Source organism: Sarcophilus harrisii, chromosome 1, assembly GCF_902635505.1.
Source record: "Sarcophilus harrisii chromosome 1, mSarHar1.11, whole genome shotgun sequence".
In the NCBI taxonomy this organism is placed as follows: domain Eukaryota; kingdom Metazoa; phylum Chordata; class Mammalia; order Dasyuromorphia; family Dasyuridae; genus Sarcophilus; species Sarcophilus harrisii.
This window is the reverse complement of record NC_045426.1, coordinates 56,402,169-56,420,849: the sequence shown is the minus strand read 5'-3', so window position 1 is coordinate 56,420,849 and position 18,681 is coordinate 56,402,169. Positions and strand designations below refer to the sequence as shown.

At 39.7% G+C, this 18,681-nt stretch overlaps 1 protein-coding gene across 1 annotated transcript in view; it reads right to left on the bottom strand.

The window, feature by feature from the left end:
• Positions 1-18,681, bottom strand: part of ALDH1L1 (aldehyde dehydrogenase 1 family member L1) — a 69,456-nt gene that overhangs the window by 13,322 nt on the left and 37,453 nt on the right. Inside the window, exons 13-17 of the mRNA XM_023498227.2 lie at positions 16,735-16,885; positions 15,342-15,412; positions 13,728-13,833; positions 10,807-10,894; positions 5,415-5,508 (exon numbers count right to left, since the gene is read on the bottom strand). Coding sequence (XP_023353995.1) covers positions 5,415-5,508; positions 10,807-10,894; positions 13,728-13,833; positions 15,342-15,412; positions 16,735-16,885 — 510 coding nt within the window. The remainder of the gene's footprint in view (positions 1-5,414; positions 5,509-10,806; positions 10,895-13,727; positions 13,834-15,341; positions 15,413-16,734; positions 16,886-18,681) is intronic.

Sequence of the window (18,681 nt, the reverse complement as noted above, 5' to 3'; positions counted from 1 at the left end):
CTGGATTCAAGAGCCCTGGGAAATCTGGAAATCTTGCAAAAGTCAAACTGAGCCAAAGGTAAAGAACGCTGAGTCGGGATCACCCTAGATGGTGGATCCTGGCCCAGAGATACAGGACTCTTAGAAGCAGCTGCCTGTGTTGGATCAAAGTGTTGTTGCTTTTGGCCAAGGTTTATAAAGCAAGGAATGGATAAGAATCTCAAATTGTTATAAACACTGAAGGACCACAAAGCTGGGCTGCTGGAAATCTCAGACAACCTTAGATTGAGCTAGTTTGTATCTGTATTTATTCACTTCATATTTGTGCTGCATATATTTTTATATGTACTCATTTGCTTCTTGAGAGTAGGAATGGTTTCATTCTGTGTATTTTGGTTCCTAGTGTCTAACACAGCATTTAATGAATATCGGTTGCTTAAAATCACAGACATAACGCTTTAGAGGAGCCCTAAAATGAATCAGCAGATGGAGATATCAGCTGGATTGAAGTGTCTAAAAAGAAGCTTTCTTGCTGTTTTTTGAACCAAATAGTAGAGTGTCCTGGGTTTCTATTGGGATGCTGTGGTATTTAATGCTTTAAACAGTGACTTGGATGAAGGAATTGCTTATGCCTGTCACATTGCAGATGACAAGCTTGGTGGAATAGCTAACACGTTGAGGGACAATCAAAATCCAAAGATCTCAACCTTATTGGGAAGATGGGGGTGGGGAAGGAGAAAAGGGATTATAAAAGCAAACAAAACATCTGGTGGCATAGGGGATAGAATGCTGGATATCAGGAAGATCTGAGTTCAAATCCAGCCTCATATTCTTACCAGCTCTGTGATCCTGGGAAAATTACTTTACCTCTATTTGTCGCAATTTCCTCAACTGTATATTGGGAATAATAATAATAATACCTACCTTATATGTTTGTTAAAGGTTCAATTGAGATATTTGTAAAAAACACTTAGCAAAGTGTCTGGTACACAGCAGATGCTATATAAATCTTTACTCCTCCCTCCCCTCAGCCAATTAGAAAAATGGGGCAAATTTTAAAAGATGAAATATAATGGAAATAAAGAAAAACCTTATATTTGGGTTCAAAAATCAAATGTATGAGTGTAAGATGAAGGAAACTTGGCAAGACTGTCTCACATGCTGAAGTGACCTTTTAAAAAAAATACTCAGACCATAACATGTAGTTTATCTACATCCAGCCCCAAGCAACATTTATAATATATCATAATATAACAATAATTTTTATCAGATTTTTCTTTAGGGTACCTTTTTTCTGATCATTTACAACTCTACAAGCAAAGCATATACTTCCAAGTGCACGTATTTAATACAGGATTGACTATTTTGCATTTACAGCACTTAATCTGGAAAAGTTCAGTGACCCTAAAAATCTATCTACCTTTCTATCTTTCTATCTATCATTATATATAGTAACTGAGTAATGTGGTATTCCATTAATGCCAAACCAATGAGCCAATCTTCATTAATACTTTGCTGAGTGACCTTTTTTCTTACCAAGGCTAACTCTTCTACTTGACCAAGTAATCCCCTTCCTTCCCATTTCCCCCAATAGATTGTGCCATGCTTCACTTATTTTTAATCTCTATCTATCTACCGGCTCATTTTTTGTTGCCCACAAACATATCCATACCCCTATCTTAAAAAAGATGCTTCTTGACCTTCCATCTCTGATAAATATTATCCTCTATATTTTCTGCCCTTTGCAGCTCAAAAAGACTATCTAGGACCTCCATTTTTTCTTCCTCTCATTCTTATCTCAACTCCTTATAATGATTTCTGACCTTATTCCACTGAAACTTCTCTCTCCAGTCACTAAAGATCTCTTAGTTGTCAAATGCATCATTCTCAATCCTCATTCTCCTTGACACTGTTGGTCATTTTCAATTCCTTGAAACTCTCTTCTTTCTAAGTTTTCTGGATACCACACTCTCTTTCTCCTCCTGCCTCTCTGACCATTCCTCCTCAGAATCCTTTGCTGGATCCTCCTCCAGATCATACCCTCTAACCATAGTTGTCCATCAGAGTTCTGTTCTGGGCCTTCTTTTCCTCTCCTTCTGTATTATTTCTCTTGATGATCTCATTAGCTCCCATGAACTTAATCATCATCTCTATGTTAAAGATTCTCATATCTACCTGTCCTGGTCCAGTCTCCAATCTTGTACCTTCAAATGCCTTTCATATAGCTTGTACTTGATGTCCATTAGACATCTTAAACTCAGTATGTTCAAAATGGAACTCATTATTTTCTCTCTAAATTCTATCCACCTTCTATCTTTTTTATTATTGTAGAAAGTTAACACCATATTCCCAGTCCCAACCTAGCCTCAGAAGGTGTGAAGAAAAGTGTTATAAAGAAGTCTGCTCTTGAACTGGGTCTTGAAGGAGGTCAGGGATTCCAAGAAACAGAAGAATGAAGAAGGAGCCTATTTCAGTGATGGGGGGACAGCCAGTCAAAAGCATAAAGAAGAGAGCAAATAGGTCTCCTTCCTCTTCTCTCTCCCCTCCTCTTCCTCCTTCCCCTTTTCTCTCTTTCCTTTCTTACTCTCCCTCCCTTTTCCTTTTCCGCCTTTCCTTTGTCTCTGTCTCTGTCTCTCCTATCTGTCTCTGTCTCTGTCTCTGTCTCTGTCTCTCTGTCTCTCTGTCTCTCTCTCTCTCTCTCACACACACACACACACACACACACACACACACACACATACACACACACACGACAGAATGCTGAACTCAAAGTACGCAGATGTTGGTTTGAATCCTGGCTTAACAAAGTACTCGATCTTATAAGGCTTAATTTCCTTTTTCAAATGAGGGTAGTAATATTTATATTCCCTAGCTGAGAGGCAATGCAGTATAGTGAATAGAGTGGACAGTCTTGGGATGGGGAAGAACAGAGCTAGCTTGTGGTCTCTGGAACATCCTGGCTGTGGGACACTGGGAAATTTTCTACTATTCTTCCTATAGTTCAGCTGCTGATCTGTATTGCTGGAGGGAACTGACATAATAGGAGTTCTCCAACTCTATTGGACTCCTAATTCTGAAGGGGAAAACATGACTAAGTGTGAGCTGTTGCCATGATCACTATTAACATGCCATGCATGTTAAGGTGTCCTCTTCAGTCCAGAAGACTTTCACTTCAACCCCTGGACTCTGGCCATTGGCATCTTTGCTAAGTCTGTGGATTCCAGGAAAGGATTTCAGTAAAAATAGTGGTGGTATTAAATGTCCAACTGATTATTTATAACCTATGACCTATTGCGGGTTTTTTTTTTTTTGTACATGTTTATATTCTTCCTAAAACTATCACTTTAGTTTTAAAATAATTAACATGGTGATTTCTCTTTATGGAGGTAAGGCAGACAGTGTGGTGGATAGAGCCCTCACCCAGAATTGGGAAATCCTCATTTTGAATCCTCCCTGGTCATTTCACAGCTGTGTAACTGGACAAATTCCTTAACCTGAGTGTCGGTAACCTCACCTGTAAAATGGCCAGGAGTGCATCACCTGTGCTGCATTAGGTAGCATGAAATAATGTTTGAAAAGTGCTTAGTAAACTTTAAGTGCTCTGTGTAAATATAAGCCATTATATGATTGTAGTAGACAATGACCACAATGTTTGGAGATTTTCCATGAGTAAAAGCTGGAAAGATATGAGATACTTTGGAGTTGCTTGGGGATGGCCATATCTGTTGGTTAAATAGGTGGTTGCCTAAACAGGTTTCAGTAACCAGGAAAGGGAAATCTTTCTCCCAAATGCCTCCCTGATGGCTTACTGATGCCTGAGATGTCCTTCACAAGGGGAAAAAACCTTTTCTGAGAGATGCAAATAAGAAGGAAAATCTTTTTGAAAGAGGGAGTGAAGTAATATATTCACATGAATAAGTCAAAAGATCTAGGATTGAATTTTTCCCTAGATGATCTAATACTGATCATCTTTCCTTCCCTAGGATTTAGTTTTCTACTACTATGAAATGAGAAGATTGTATTAAATAATGTCTAAGATTACTTCCAGCTATATCATTCCATGTAAGCGCAGCTCAGAACCTCAGGGAAGCTGTTCAACCCTCTTGGCTATATGGTCCTCACTTAGGGATTTCTCTGGGAATCTCTGAATTTGCCTTCTCTTGGACTTTCCTTCCCAGATTTCTCCTGGGAATATTAGGATTTGTCTCATGTTTGGGGTAGCCATGATGAAGAAGAGCCCTCAGTTTTCACTTAAGCACTCAGGGTACTAAGACACTGAATATCTGACCAAAAAGGAAATAAATAAATAAAAAGGCAGAGGATTTTCAACTACTTTTTCTTCCCTCTCCAGGGATACACCTTCCAGGATCTTATACAAATAGTTCTCAAAACTTCTAGTACTGTATTGGGGGAGGGCTCTCTTATACAAGGGGATAGAATTTAGGAGCTCCTAGAGCAAGTGTTCTTAATCTGTGCTGGATTAAAAAAATTTTTTTCTTTGGAAATTGTATTTGAATATAATTGGTTTCCTTTGAAATCTTATGTTTAGTTTAATTTTATTTTGTTACTTTTATTCTAATGTTTTATTTACTTTTATGCATTTAAATAAATTATTCTCAAAATGGGCCCATAGACTTCACCAGACTTCCCAAGAGAACCAGGACACAGCCAAAAGGTGAAAATTATACCTGGCCATTCAAACAGTCATTCTCTCAGGTGGACACCACTGCCCAATTCTATATAGTCTTCTAGACTTAGATACCTGTGACGATCTTGCTGGACCTCAGTTTCCCCTTCTGCCTAATGGAGGATATAACTATCTATCCTTCTGACCTGACAGAAGTGCTGTCTGAGTTAAATAATAACAATCCCTCACATCCAGATGAGATTTCACAGATGAAAAATGCTTGACAGCTATGGAAACTGATAGGGGTTGTTATCCCCATTTTATAGATTAAAAAAAAGATAAGGGGAATTGACCAAGATCATAAAACTAGAAAGAGGCAGAGTCTGGACAAGTGCTCAGAAACTTTAAAAATGGATCTTTTCACTATAGTTCTTGAAAAATAAACTAAACCACATTTCCAAAATTCCTACACAAATACAAGATTTTGTTATTAGGAAGAACTGAGTTTAGAAGCCAAAAAGTAACCCAATAATCTTAGTATGCCTTTTTTGTATTGGAGTCAGCTCCTAGGGCTATGTGGAGCTGATTATTAAATTTCAGCATGAGCATTTATACCTCATAAATGGCTAAATGCCATAAATCAGGACTTGGTTGTTGTTGATCTTATTACTAGATTATTATTAGATTTGAGAGTGACAGAGAAAATGTTAACAGTGCAGATGAAGCTTAAAAATGTATTATGCCCTCAGAAAACTGGTTCTTCAATATATACGAGCATATCTGTACCCTGATTCCCCAACTTGCTTACCTCTTCATGATGTGTTTTCCAATCTCTGTGGAGCCTGTGAACCCAATTTTCCTTACATCTGGATGATCTGATAACCTCTGCCCAACTAAGGAACCTGTCCAAAAGAGGGGCAACAGTGTGAGAGAAAGGCTTCTGGAGGTCCCCAAGACCTCTAAATGATATAACCCATGGATTGACGAAGATGGGCTTGCTTTCCTAGCAATTTTGCTGCCCACATTTGCTTTCCTTTTGATCCTTACTTGACATTTCTCTTTGACTGAAGTGCCAAAGGAACCTTGATGTACAAGGTGAGTTTCCTTGGCCTACAGTGTAAAAGGGAGGCCGTTATTTCCCAATTTTAGGCTGCTTTCAACAAGAGAAATAGATATGCCAGGCCAAGTTTACTCAGCAAGCCAAACCATTGTTCCTCTGGCTCTCTGAGTCTATAAAGAATTCCCTGCAGATAGAGGAGAATTACTCTCATAATGAAAGGGTAGCTTAATATAGGATTTAGAGCTACAAAGGACAACAAAAGTCATTTCCTCATTTTAGAGAGGAGGAAACCAAACTTCAGACATGTTAAATACCTTTTTTAATATTGTACATGTAACAAGTAGCAGAGATCATTGGTCTCCGAGTCCCAAATCCTGAGCCCTTTCTTCATTATCTTACACATTAACAGCCCCCTCCCCATCATTAGCTAGATGGTTTGTCCCTAGTAATGAGAAGGAAGGAAGGAAAGAGTTTGTCATCTCCTCCACTCCTCCATAATCCCCCTAAGTTGGAATATTTCCCCTGAGTCCTAACTCTGACAGGTTTTGGAGAAGAGGTGTCATACACACGGGACCCACCACCTTCCTGAATATAGCCTAAATCGGATTAAAATGCAATCGAAAAATATTGAACAAAATAAATAAAAAATATAATAAAGCATAATTAACATTTTAATAGACTAGCAGGGATCCTTATGGACCAATTAGTGGCCCCTTTTTCCATTTGATATTATTGGTCTGCAATACAATGAACTTTATCAAAGATCTGGTTCCCCCAGAGCCCTAAAATCTTATATTTGTCTCAGGAGGATGGGAAGGCTTGGGAGTCTTGGCTGAGCCAGGAGCAGCCATCACAAGGAGAGTCAGCAGGCTACCTAAAAGCTTAGGATGGATTCTGAAAGTTCCCATGGTTGTGGTTTAGGATTTGTTCCAATATTATAATTCTAAGATTCTAAGATTTAGAGGAAATTAGAGGGGCCTGAGCAAGAAAACCCCTTCCCCAATAATGCATACAAATGTTTTCCAGGATCAGCCACAGTTGAAGACTTTAAAAGAAAGAGAAACCATTACTTTCTGAGTCAGCCCATTGTCAATTAGACACTGTGGATGATGGGGATCATAGGTCATAGATTTAGAGCTGAATGTTAGCTCTTCCATTCTAGAAGGTGGAACTTGGAATTTTTAATTTATAGTGGTTTGAAAATAGGCCAATGAATCAAGCACTGGGCTTTGAGCCAGGAAGAGCTAGCTTCCATTGGAACCTCTGACCCTTACTAAGACGTGTGACTATGGGCAAATAATCTGGCCTCTACTTCTACATCTGTAAAATGGGGATATGGGAACTGCCTTATAGGGTTGCTATTAGGATCAAAGGAGATAGTGGCAGCCAATATTTATATAAATAAAATAGTTATTAATAAATCACATTCATTATTATTATGTCATAATAATATTATTAAAACAATTATTTTGTTAATTATTAACTTTACATATTCACAATTTAAATAATTAATCAAAATAATTAATAATATTAAATCATATATTAATAATAAAATATAAAATAAAATAAATATAAATAAAGCAATATTTAACAGTCTGTGCCTGATGATGCACACCTGTGTACTGAGAGAACAGTTCTGATGCTCTGTCCTCTCAAAGGGACACTGTCACTTAAACCTAAAAGGAGAATTTCTTATCACAGAAACAATCCAAACAGAGGCAGCTATATAGGTCGCCTCTTCTGGATATTGTGGAAGGAAGGTTAGAAGAGAGACCCTCAGAGGCCCTTTCCAGCCCTGACATACACAAGAATGGTGCGGCATATGGCATTCTCCTCTGCCTGGAGGAGACCATGTAACTTCTGTCCTTCAAGGAATGGGATAAATATATCCTTCAATTTAACTCCTATTTCAAAGACCGGATTTTCTGAATGAGGCTGAAGGCAGAACACCGGACTTGGGAACCTGAGTTTGAATTCTGATTCTTCAATTTAAATCTTATATGGCCTTGGGCTAGTCGCAGTATCTCCAGGCCCCCTATTAAATGAGGGGTTGGACTTGGATCTTTCCAACTTGGATCTATGTTTTCAATAGTAAAAGAAACCCTCAGATGAGGAACTTTCTCTACCCATTGCAGGTTGCCACCTTCTTGTCTTAGAGAGTTGCCTAGAGCATTGAGACTTTAATACTCCTCCAGGGTCACACAGTTAATGTGTGTCAGAAGCAAGGCCAGGCTATCACTGGCTCCTACAATATGGCTCCCCTTCTAAACCATCTACAATATGGCTCCCCTTCTAATCCATCTCCTCTATGTTATTGTTCAGTCATTTCAATTGTGTTCAATTCTTTGTGACCCCTTTTGGGGTTTTCTTGGCAAAGATACTAGAATGGCTTGTCATTTATTTCTCCAGATCATTTTACAGATAAGGAAACTGAGGTAAACAGGGTTATTGATTGACCCAGAATCACACCCATAAGTATCTGCATAAGCCAGATTTGAATTTGGGAAGATTCCTGACTCCAGCCCTGTGGTGCTACTTAGTGATCCATCTTCTACACGACAATCTCTCAAATACTTATTAAGACAGATATGACGTACCCCTTAAATCTTCTCTTCCTCAGGATGAACATTCCCAGATCTTGTAACTGATTCTCATAGGGTTCCCCTTCTTGGGTTTTAATACCTCCCAGCTTGTCAATGTCCTCTCTCTCCATCTCTGTCTGCCTGTTTCTGTCCCTCTCTCTTTCTTTCCATCTGTCTCTTTATCTCTCTTTGATCATATCTCTCTCTCTCTCTCTCTCTGTCTCTGTCTTTTGTCTGTTTCTGTCTACATACACACACACACACACACATTCACACACATATTTTTGTATTTGTATCCCCAGTTTCTAACAGGGCAGAAAAATTAGGGATAAGGCAAGAAAGGCAAAATTTTTTTCCTACACTGTTCCTTGAGAGTTGAATTCTACATTGACTTCAGAGTCAAGGGTTCAAATCCTTATTCTGACACCTCTGTGATTTTAGACAAGTCACATCCTGGACCCTCAGTTTCTTCATCTGTAAATGAGTGGATTGCAATAAACAATTTGCCAAGGTCCTCTTGGTCTCAAATCTGTGATTTTCCATTAACATTATTTGTCATTAGGGCATGCTGCTGCCACCGCCTTCACCATGTGATTTGAGGCGAGTCAACTTCTCTGAATTCCCTTTCCCAGCCTGTAAGATGGGATAATTCCTCTTCCAGGATTGTCTCATGAACAACAAATTAGGTCATGGGTGTGAATGAACAGTACAAATAAAGTAGAGGTTCATCCCCATCACTGTTATTGTTATTACTCTTATTAGGGAAGCCAATGGCAGAACTGGGCACCGATCCCAGGACTCTTGGAGGCTTTTCCCCGAGCAGATGACCTGTACCTCCCTGCCCTCGATCCAGCAAATTCCCAGCCAGTGACAGAGTCAGGGCAGGTTGAAAAGAAGTACAGGCCAATTCTGCCGCCCAACCCAATCTCCTTTGGGCAGAAATCAGGAGATACAGAAGGGTGCTTGTGTGATGTCCTAGTTGCAATTTCAATTACCCCTTTGCTGTCAGGTGTGTTTGCAACTGTACCAGGTGAGAGGGAAAGAGTCATCGGGGGAACCACCAGGCCAGATCAGCAGGGATATCCCACCCACCCCCATCCTTCCACCGGCTCCTAGAGGGCTGCTAAATTAATTAAGGAAGAAAGTGAGCAGCTAGACTGTGGCTGTGGGCAATTCATCATCTATGTGTGGAGAGACAGCTATCATTTGGTCCAAGAAACTTTCAGTTTCAGGGAGAATGGAATAAACATAGGGATGGATTCTAGAAACTTCAGAGCTGAATAGAATCTTGGAGATCATTAGTTCCAGATTTATAGAGAGTAAATTGAGTTTCAGAGAAGGGAACTTACTGAACTAAGGCCACATTGTAAGTTAGTGGCAAAGTCAGGACCAGAACCCAGGCTACTGTTTCCTATTTCATTATTGCTTTGCCACATCTTGCTCTTTCTCTCGAACTTAGAACTGAGGTATATGATTGCTAGATGGGACCTTAGGAATCCAGCCCAACGTCTTCTTCTTACAAATGGGGAAACTAGAGTCCAGAGAGGATAAGTGCATCACAAGGAAGACACATGTCAGAATGTGGACTCAAACCTACGTCTTCCGACTACTTATTTCCTTGCACACAGCACCTAATACACCTCAGGTGCTTCATAAATGATCATAGGATCACAGATTTTGAATCACAAAAAAACCAAGAAATCATTGAATCGATCCCCTCATTTTTCAGGTGAGGGCCAAAGGGGTTAAGGTGACTTGCCCATCATCACACAGCTATTGATCCCAGTTCTTTCTGACTCCAAGGTCAGCACTCTCTATCCCTTGTCATACTGCCCCTGAGTATACATAGAAGGATAGGTATGATTGTACAAAAAAGATGGCCGATGAGAGTAGATGCAGATAAATTTACCTTGAGCTCCCAAAGATTTAGCATGACTTTGGATTTCTTTTACATTTTTTTTTTGCTGGTGGCTAACTTTCAGCTGTCTCTTCTTTATCCTATTATTATTATTAGTAGTAGTAGTATAGTAATAGAAGGACGAGGAGGTAATAGTGGTGATGGTAGGAGTAGGAGTAGTAGAAAGAAGAAGAGGAGGAGGAGAGGAGGAAGATAAAGAAGAGGTAGTAGTGGTAGTAGTATCATTGTCATTGTCATCATCATCATTATCACCACCCCATCCTCCTCCTCTTCTTCCTCTCCCTTCTCCTCCTTCTCCTCCTCTTCACTGTCACCACCACCACTATCATTATCATCTTCCTCATCTTCTTCTCCATCTCCATCTTCATCATCATCATCACTGCCAATACCACCACCATCATTATCTTCTCCATCATCATCTTCCTCATCTTATCATCATCATCATCATCATCATCATCATCACCACTCCCAGCACCTCCTTTTCCTAGTCATCCCTTTCCAAGGTCAGATTCTTGGTCTTTGGAGATATCAGACTCTCTGTAGGACTTTCAGATAGGGAAGCTGGCTAGGCGAGACACGCTGCTTTTCCTTCCTGAGAAGGGAGACAGAGAACGACCGCCCTTCCCTGCCACCCCCTTACCTGATCCGGGCAGCACATTCACCACCCCTTTGGGAATGCCAGCTTTCACGGTCAGCTCGGCAAATTTCAAGGCAGTCAAAGGTGTCACCTGGTGGTACAGCAAGAGAATTGCAGTCTCAGACCCACTGGCCATCCCTCCCATCCTCCTCTATTTTGTTGTTGTTGTTGTTGTCTATTTTATGCACCCGATGACTTTCCAGATGTCACCCACAGAAAAATGGAGCTCATTTATGATGTGATTAAATGGTTCCAGCTGACTAACCAAGCTCATCCCCTTCTCCTCAGCAGGATGCCCTTCTCCGGCTTCTTCATCTCTCCAGAGCCTTCCCATATTCAAGGCTCCAGGAATCACAGAACATTAGAACTTTGGTACAGAACAGTAGAAAAAATGCTGAATTTGGAATCAAGAACTGAGGTTCAAATCCAGAGTCTGGCATTTGCTACTTTTGTCAGAGGCTCATCTGATCAACCTCATGAAGTTATTACTATCCATATGACCTGGGGTATAATGGCAAATGTTTAACAAGTGCCCCCCCCCATATATTTTAAGTTTAATCTGTATTGTTAACATTTTATCATCAATTTTTTTAATTCTAGACAATCGCCAAAACAATAATAAATAATAAATCAAGCTCTGATCTGTAGTATTGCTGATTTAGATAAATGATAAATGTTTACCCTGGAAATTTAGCAATCAGCTCTTCCAGTGATTTGAGTGGACTCCAAGACAGTATACGTGACTTTTTCTCCAAGTCATTTAATTTCTCCAGCCTTCAATTTTCTCAGCTATAGGATGAAGGGATTGGCCCACATAACGACTAAGGTCACCTCTGGCTTTAACTGACTTTAAAAACCAACTAATTCTTCTTTTAGTAGGGGAGGAAGTAGAAGAAGGAGGTAACTCGCTCATGATCACATAACAAGTAATAAAGCCAGAATTCCAGCCTAAACCTTTTGATTCCAAGCCCAGTGTTCTTTCTACGACTCCATTTTTTTTCTTTTCTCACCTTGGAAGACTCCTGGATAGAGTAAATGCCTAAAGCATACTTAATGTCTTCAATCAATCAATTAACAATCACTTATGCATCTACTATGTATTAGCCATTATGCTGAATGTTAAGGATTCTGGGAAAGTCACTAACAGGTAGGAAATGGAGTCAGGAATGGAAGTATTGGAGGAAATTATGGATTCTAAGAGGCAGAATTGAGGAGAGAATTCATTTCAGAAAAGGAGTACTGCCTTTATAGAGGTACTGAGCTAGAAGATGATTGTTGTAGCTGAGGAACAGTAAGGCAGCTAGTTTGGTGAGAACACATGAAGGAGAGTAATATATGATAAGATTGGATAGTTTGGATAGGCTGTAGTCAAATTATAAATGACCTTATATTTATTTAAAAGTCATTTTTATTTGATCCTAGGAGTAGTTGACTCCTAGGATCAACTGATGATTCCAATGTAACCAGGATAATTCTTTCTTCAAAAATTTTCAGATTCTCTTCATTGCCTACCAAATTGGAGTTCAATGATCATGGGAATGATAAGGTCAGACATATCAATTTGTAAGTTGTTAGGAGGATGGATTAGTGAAACTTGAGGCACAAAAACAAAGCATGAGGCCATTGCAAAAGTCCAGAGATGATGATGACCTTAACTTAGGCTAGGTGAGTAGAAGAGTTTGGATCACAAGGTATTGGAAAGGGAGAAACATCAGGATCTGATGACTGATTGGACATGTGGGGGAAAGGAGAGTAAAGAGGCAAAAATGATGCTAAGAGTCTGAAAGATTGGTGGTGCCTTTGTCTGAAAGAAGGGAAGGGTTTTTAGGTTTTTAGATAATGAATTCTGTTTTGGAAATGTGGGGTTTGAGCTGTCTCTGGGACATCCAACTTGAAAGGTCCAATAAACAATTGATGATGTGGGACTAAAACCCAGTATATAGATCTGAAGAAACAAGGATGAGTCTTAGAAATATAATTATTTTCTTACAACAGCTCCAACCTATACTGATTTCTCTCTGTCTTGATCTATAATATTCCATCAGCAATACTCCATTGATTGCTATATCTTCTTACCTCTCTATTAGCATCCCCTTCCCTTCTTACTCCCACATTAATCTTGTGTTCCATAGTCTTGCTCAGAGCTGATGACAAATTAATCTTTTATTAAAGAGACAATACGAGGAAGAAAGAATGAAAAAGAATTCAAGTGTTCTATGTTTAACCATATTGGATTGCTTTCTTTCTTGGGAGGTGGAAAGGGAGAAAGAGGAAGAAAAATTTGAAACACATGATTTTATATAGGTAAGTGCTAAAAACTATCTCTGCATGTATTAGGAAAAATAAGAGACTATTTAAAAAATAATTTAAGTTCACTTTATGTTCTTGTCATACCAACTCAGGTAGGTAGTATATGTATTACCGTTCCCATTTCACAGATGAGGAAAAGTAGTTGTTTTTTAGTTTCATCGCTTCATAATCTTAGCTAGTAACTGGGCCAGAACTTCAACTCAAATCTTGACTCCAGTTTAGTGCTTTTTCACAACACTCTGCCATTTCCATAAATAATAAAGTCATAATACTACCTAAGTACTGGATCCTCTCCCTTGAGATAAACTGAAAAAATTTGGTACAAATAGATATAGCTGGATAGATGCCCAGGAAAGAAACAGGATCCCTGGAGTTAGCCTGATGGGAGAGATGGCTGGAGAGGAGAGATCCTCTCCCTGAGCTTAATAATAATTCAAGTATAATGTAATTGTCCTGATGGGCCAGATGTGCAGATTGCTCTGAAGAGTTCTAAGGTAGAAGGATTTCCATTAAGACTCAGATTTGAGAAATACCCATCATTATGATTACGTCCACCTTCCCTCTCCTCTCCACCTTATTGTCCTTCACAGCCCTTGCACCCTGAGGTGACTTACCTGGGCTGGCTTGATGACCAGTGTGTTCCCAGCCGCCAGGCAAGCGGCGGTCTTCCAGGAGAGCATCATTAGGGGATAATTCCAGGGAATGACAATGCCACAGACCCTAAAGACCAAGACAGTCAGGGATAAGTCCTGACCAAGCAAGGACCCTTCCCCTACCCGTCCTGCCTCTTTCCATCTTCCCTGTCTCCTCTCTGTGATCCTGATGTACCTGACAAGAAGCTTGACTTTGGATTCAGAAGACCTGGCTCTGGTTCTAAGTCAGCATGACGCGAGTTGAGTCATTTTGCCTTTTCAGGGGCTCATTTTCCTCATTTATAAGATGAAGCAGTTCAATTGCATGAAACTGAAGGCTCCTCTGCCAAGTTATCCTGCCTGTGGCCCCTCAGCTTTCTCATCTGTCGAATGGACTGGCTGGTCTAACATAATCCCCTTTCCATCTGACATGTGTACTATGATTCTGTTCTACAGGATAACCGGTTTTTAAATTTTTAAATTTTTTTTTCTACAGGATAACCTTACAAATATTTGAAGCTGTCTTTCATGTCCACATCAGCCTCTAAGCAACTCTTCTGAAATATTTGCTTTGCAAGGTTTCTGCTACTTAACTTGTTAATTTATTTATGCAATACTTGTTAATTTATTTAAGGAAGCCTTTAGTTCCTTAACCCAAGGGAATGAATGTCTAGAGATGAATGTGGTATGAGATAGGAAGCCCACAAAGCCAAGGTATTGTGCCTGGGTTTCCGGCAGCAATTTCCAAAGTTGCTTGTACCAGTGGAGACTTTTTCTGGCAAAATGATTGTATTTGAGCCCTAGGTCTTTTTTTAGAAGTATGAGGGGAATGGGGTATGTGTGTGTGGATCAGCCTCTCCAAATGAATGCTCCAGTCAGATGGCCCCAGAGGAAGCTACAAGCGTTCCTCCCGGGGGTGGGCTTAGCTTGATTATTCTGATTAGCTGCATCTTTGGAGAGCCAGGAGAGGCTCCTAGACACAGAGTTGAAAGGGACCTTACTGTTTGATCATCTTTCATTTAACAGATAAGGAAAGTGAAGACCAGAATGGTTAAATGAATTGCTTAAGATCATAGAGCTGTAAAGCAGCAGAGCCAGCATTTAAAAGCAAATCCCATGACCCACCAGTATTTAAAACTAAGTCCCATGACCCCAAATCCAGTACTCTGTCATAATGATATGAAGTCTTTTGATTTTTGATATGAAGTATTTTCTAGTCTGTTCTTTTCCTCTGTGCCCCATCTCCCCAGCCTCCACCTGTAAGTTGCCAGTACCTCTTCCCATTAAAATTATCTTTTTTTCTCTTGCGCAGATTTTTCACATATTTATATGTGCATGAATGTAAGTTCCTTGTGGGCAGGAACCATCTCACTTTTGTCTTTTTATCCCTAGTATCTAGCACAGGGCCTAGCACACAGTAGGTGCTTAATAAATGCTTGTTGATTCATTAATTGCACCACATTGTCTCTCACAAAAGTGGGGTCCACTAATTACGATTAGCATTGAGTAAGTCTTCAAATTTGACTAGGTCTTAATTTTCTGACAATCTTGCCACCAAACCCTCCTGTGAAAGCATCCCAAAGTGATGGAACTCACCCAACTGGTTCTTTCTTGGTGAAGGTCAGGTTGCGATTAGGCCTTGCTTGGTTAATGGGGATAGTGGTACCCTGGAAATAAAACACAAGGATGCATCAAGGTCTTATCCCTCCTCTCCCTACTCTCTGACCATCCAGGTGCATACTATCCATTAGATATCTCAGCAATTTGTTCTTGAATTGGGAATAAGAAGTCAGGCATCCCTTAAACTAGAATGTGTCATGAACTAGTACATGAGATTGTAATTGTAACCCCAACATTCTTTCCTCAGACTCTTAGGGGATCCTAAGCCAACTAGGTAGTTCTTTTTGCCTCTATCATATTCTCTGTAAAACAGGTATTATAAACAGGGGTTCTTGTCTACAATGCAGACTTTGTGGTTCCTTATTGGTTCAGCGGGAAGATAATCCCAGAGAAAGACTGTGGCCTCTGAGATTTGCAGGGGAATATGTAGTCATGGCAGCTGTGGGTCTGTTGGAGCAGAAAAGTAGGATTCCTGCCTTCTTCCAGAATGACTTCTTAGATTTTTCTCCCAAAGCTTCCTCCATTGGTGAAAGATGAGAATGGAATGTATACTCAAGGGGAGACTGACTCATTTATACAGAGAAACTATGGGATTCTATTTTATTCTATTTATTTTTCTAACCAGGCCATTTTTCTTCTCAAGTAACCTTCAGGAGGTTACTTCCATCAGAATACATCCTCATACAGTATAATTTAACATACTGATCGACATTCAATACTTTATGCAATTCTGCCCTCATTTCCCTGCTCCAAATCAGATTTCTCTAAACTACCCTAGCCTTCAACTTCTAGCTGCCAACAGTCTCTTCCTCTTCAAATTTCTCTCGATCCTTTCAGCCAAATGTAGTTTAGAGCTGCTGTAGCTTCAGACCACACTCATTATTTAAGAGAAGAGGGAATCAAGGTTCAGAAAGTTGAATGACCTGCAGAAGGTAACACAATGAATGATAGAACTGGGATTGGAAACTATATCCCAGGGTTCTGTCCATACTGCTGTCCATGACGTCTCCTTTACAATTACCTTACTTTTTCTTGTATTGTAGCTATTTTCATAAGTGTCCTCCCTAAGAGCAGGTCCTATATTACGGTCATCTTTCTATTCCTACTACTGAACCTTGTACTTAAGAATGGAGAGATTTAAAACATGGTTTAAACTCTATGAAAATGTCTTTCTCTCCTGGGATTCTCTGTCCTGAAAGGCAAAGGTTACTGAACTTCCATCATAGGCAAAGGGTAACTTGTGAGTCAACTGTGTCTTTCCCCATATCTCAGAGAATCCTTTTTTGGGAGGATCTTGACCTGACCCACGGGGAATGAGACTTTCAGAGAGGAGGTCCGGCTGAGGCTGCACGGGCCTGATGGATCCCACCTGAATTTTGTCACACCAGCCTGCAAAATAGCGGAAGGTCTGGATGGACATGCCCACATGTGTCTTCAAGGCCAGCGTGTATACTGCGCCGGAGTCGATGGACTCAATAGTGGCCAGCTCTTCCTGATGTTCCTCCATGAGATCAGCTAATCTGGACAGAGCAGAGAAAAAGAAAAGGAACGGTCACCTTCTTTTTGCTCTCCATCATCCCTCCACCATCTTGTTTTTCTCCATCTTTCATTGTTCAGTTCTTGTCCCACTTTTACCATGATCTCTCCTTCCTCTGAAACCCTACCTCATAATCTATGCCATACATTTTAAGGCTTAGAACTAAGTATGGAGGATCATAAATCTGGGAAGAACTTAGCAGTTCTTTGGCATCTAGCAGAATTTAAGCATCTAGCCAAACTCTTCATTGCCCAGGGTCACACAAGTGGATAGTGACAAAAACAAAAATATGACTAAAATCCAGATCTCCTAACTTAGTCTGGTGTTCTTTCCATTCCATTTCCATCTTTCCATTCCAAATACACCATTCAATTCTTTTAATTTACAAAACATATGCATGGGTAATTTTTCAACATTGACCCTGGCAAAACCTTGTGTTCCAAATTTTCCCCTTCTTCCCTCCCTAGATGGCAGGTAATCCAATACATGTTAAATATGTTAAAATATATGTTAAATCCAATATATGTATATATATTTATACAATTATCTTGATGCACAAGAAAAATCGTATCAAGAAGGGAAAAAAACTGAGAAAGAAAACAAAATGCAAGTGAACAAAAACAGAAAGAGTGAGAATGCTATATTGTGGTCCACACTCAGTTTCTACAGTCCTCTCTCCAGGTGCAGATGACTCCCTTCACCACAAGATCATTGGAACTGATCTGAATTATATCATTGTTGGAAAAAGCCACATCCACCAGAATTAATCATCATATAATCTTGTTGTTGCCAACATTATTCAATTTTATGCTGTTTTGAGATGTTTACTAATTCTGATTGTGTGAAGTTTCTTTTTGTATGGTAAGAATTCTAGTCTAGTAGGTAGAAGACCTGCATTCAAGTCCTGACTCCACTCTAGCTAGGTGACGTTAGCCATTTCCTCTTTTTCTTCATCTCTGATTTTGTGGAATGAGAAGAGATAATCTCTAAAGATGTCTCCAGTTCTGCCCAATGATAACTCTTCCCACCTTGATCACTAGCACTTGGAAGACAGATGGTGAGTCTTATACACTTTCCTTCCCACATTCTTATTTTTTTTTTACAGAAAAAAGACAGATCCATGAGGTTTGGAAGAGGCTGAATCTGAGATTAATTCTTGAGGGGATCCTGACATCTTGTGTCACAGTGAAAAGAGCACTGGATTTGGAGGACTTAGAAGGTTACTTTCTCTCTCTAGATCTCATTTTTCTTATCTGCAAAATGAGAGTTAGAATTCAGGGATATCTAAGGTTCTTCCCAGCTTTGAAGCCTAAGAGACATTTTTTCCCCTCATTTCAGAATCAACCTGCTGGTTGCTGAAGCCTTGGAAAGGAGGTCAGGCTGCAAGCTACCAAGAAATAGAGCGAGACTGAGAACTCTTTAAAAAATCATTTGTTAATTCCTTTTAAAATATACTTCATTTGTAAAAGGGTAGCTCTGACAATATTCTCTATTTCTATTGATTGATAATTAAATGTATATATACTTTATATACATATATAATTTGAGACTTTAGAGAACATCTAGCCTTGCCTCCTCAATTTTGCAGATAGAGAAAGCCGAGTAGGGGAATAATTTGTACAAGTTAAAGCAGAATCTCCCTTACTTCTTTGAAAGGTGGGAGACTATAGATGTGGAACATTGCATAGACCACTAGATATAGTTAATTTGGAGGAGTTAGTTTTACTGAACTATCCCTTCTCTTTTTATTTTCTGGTACAAGGGAAAATGACTCAAGGA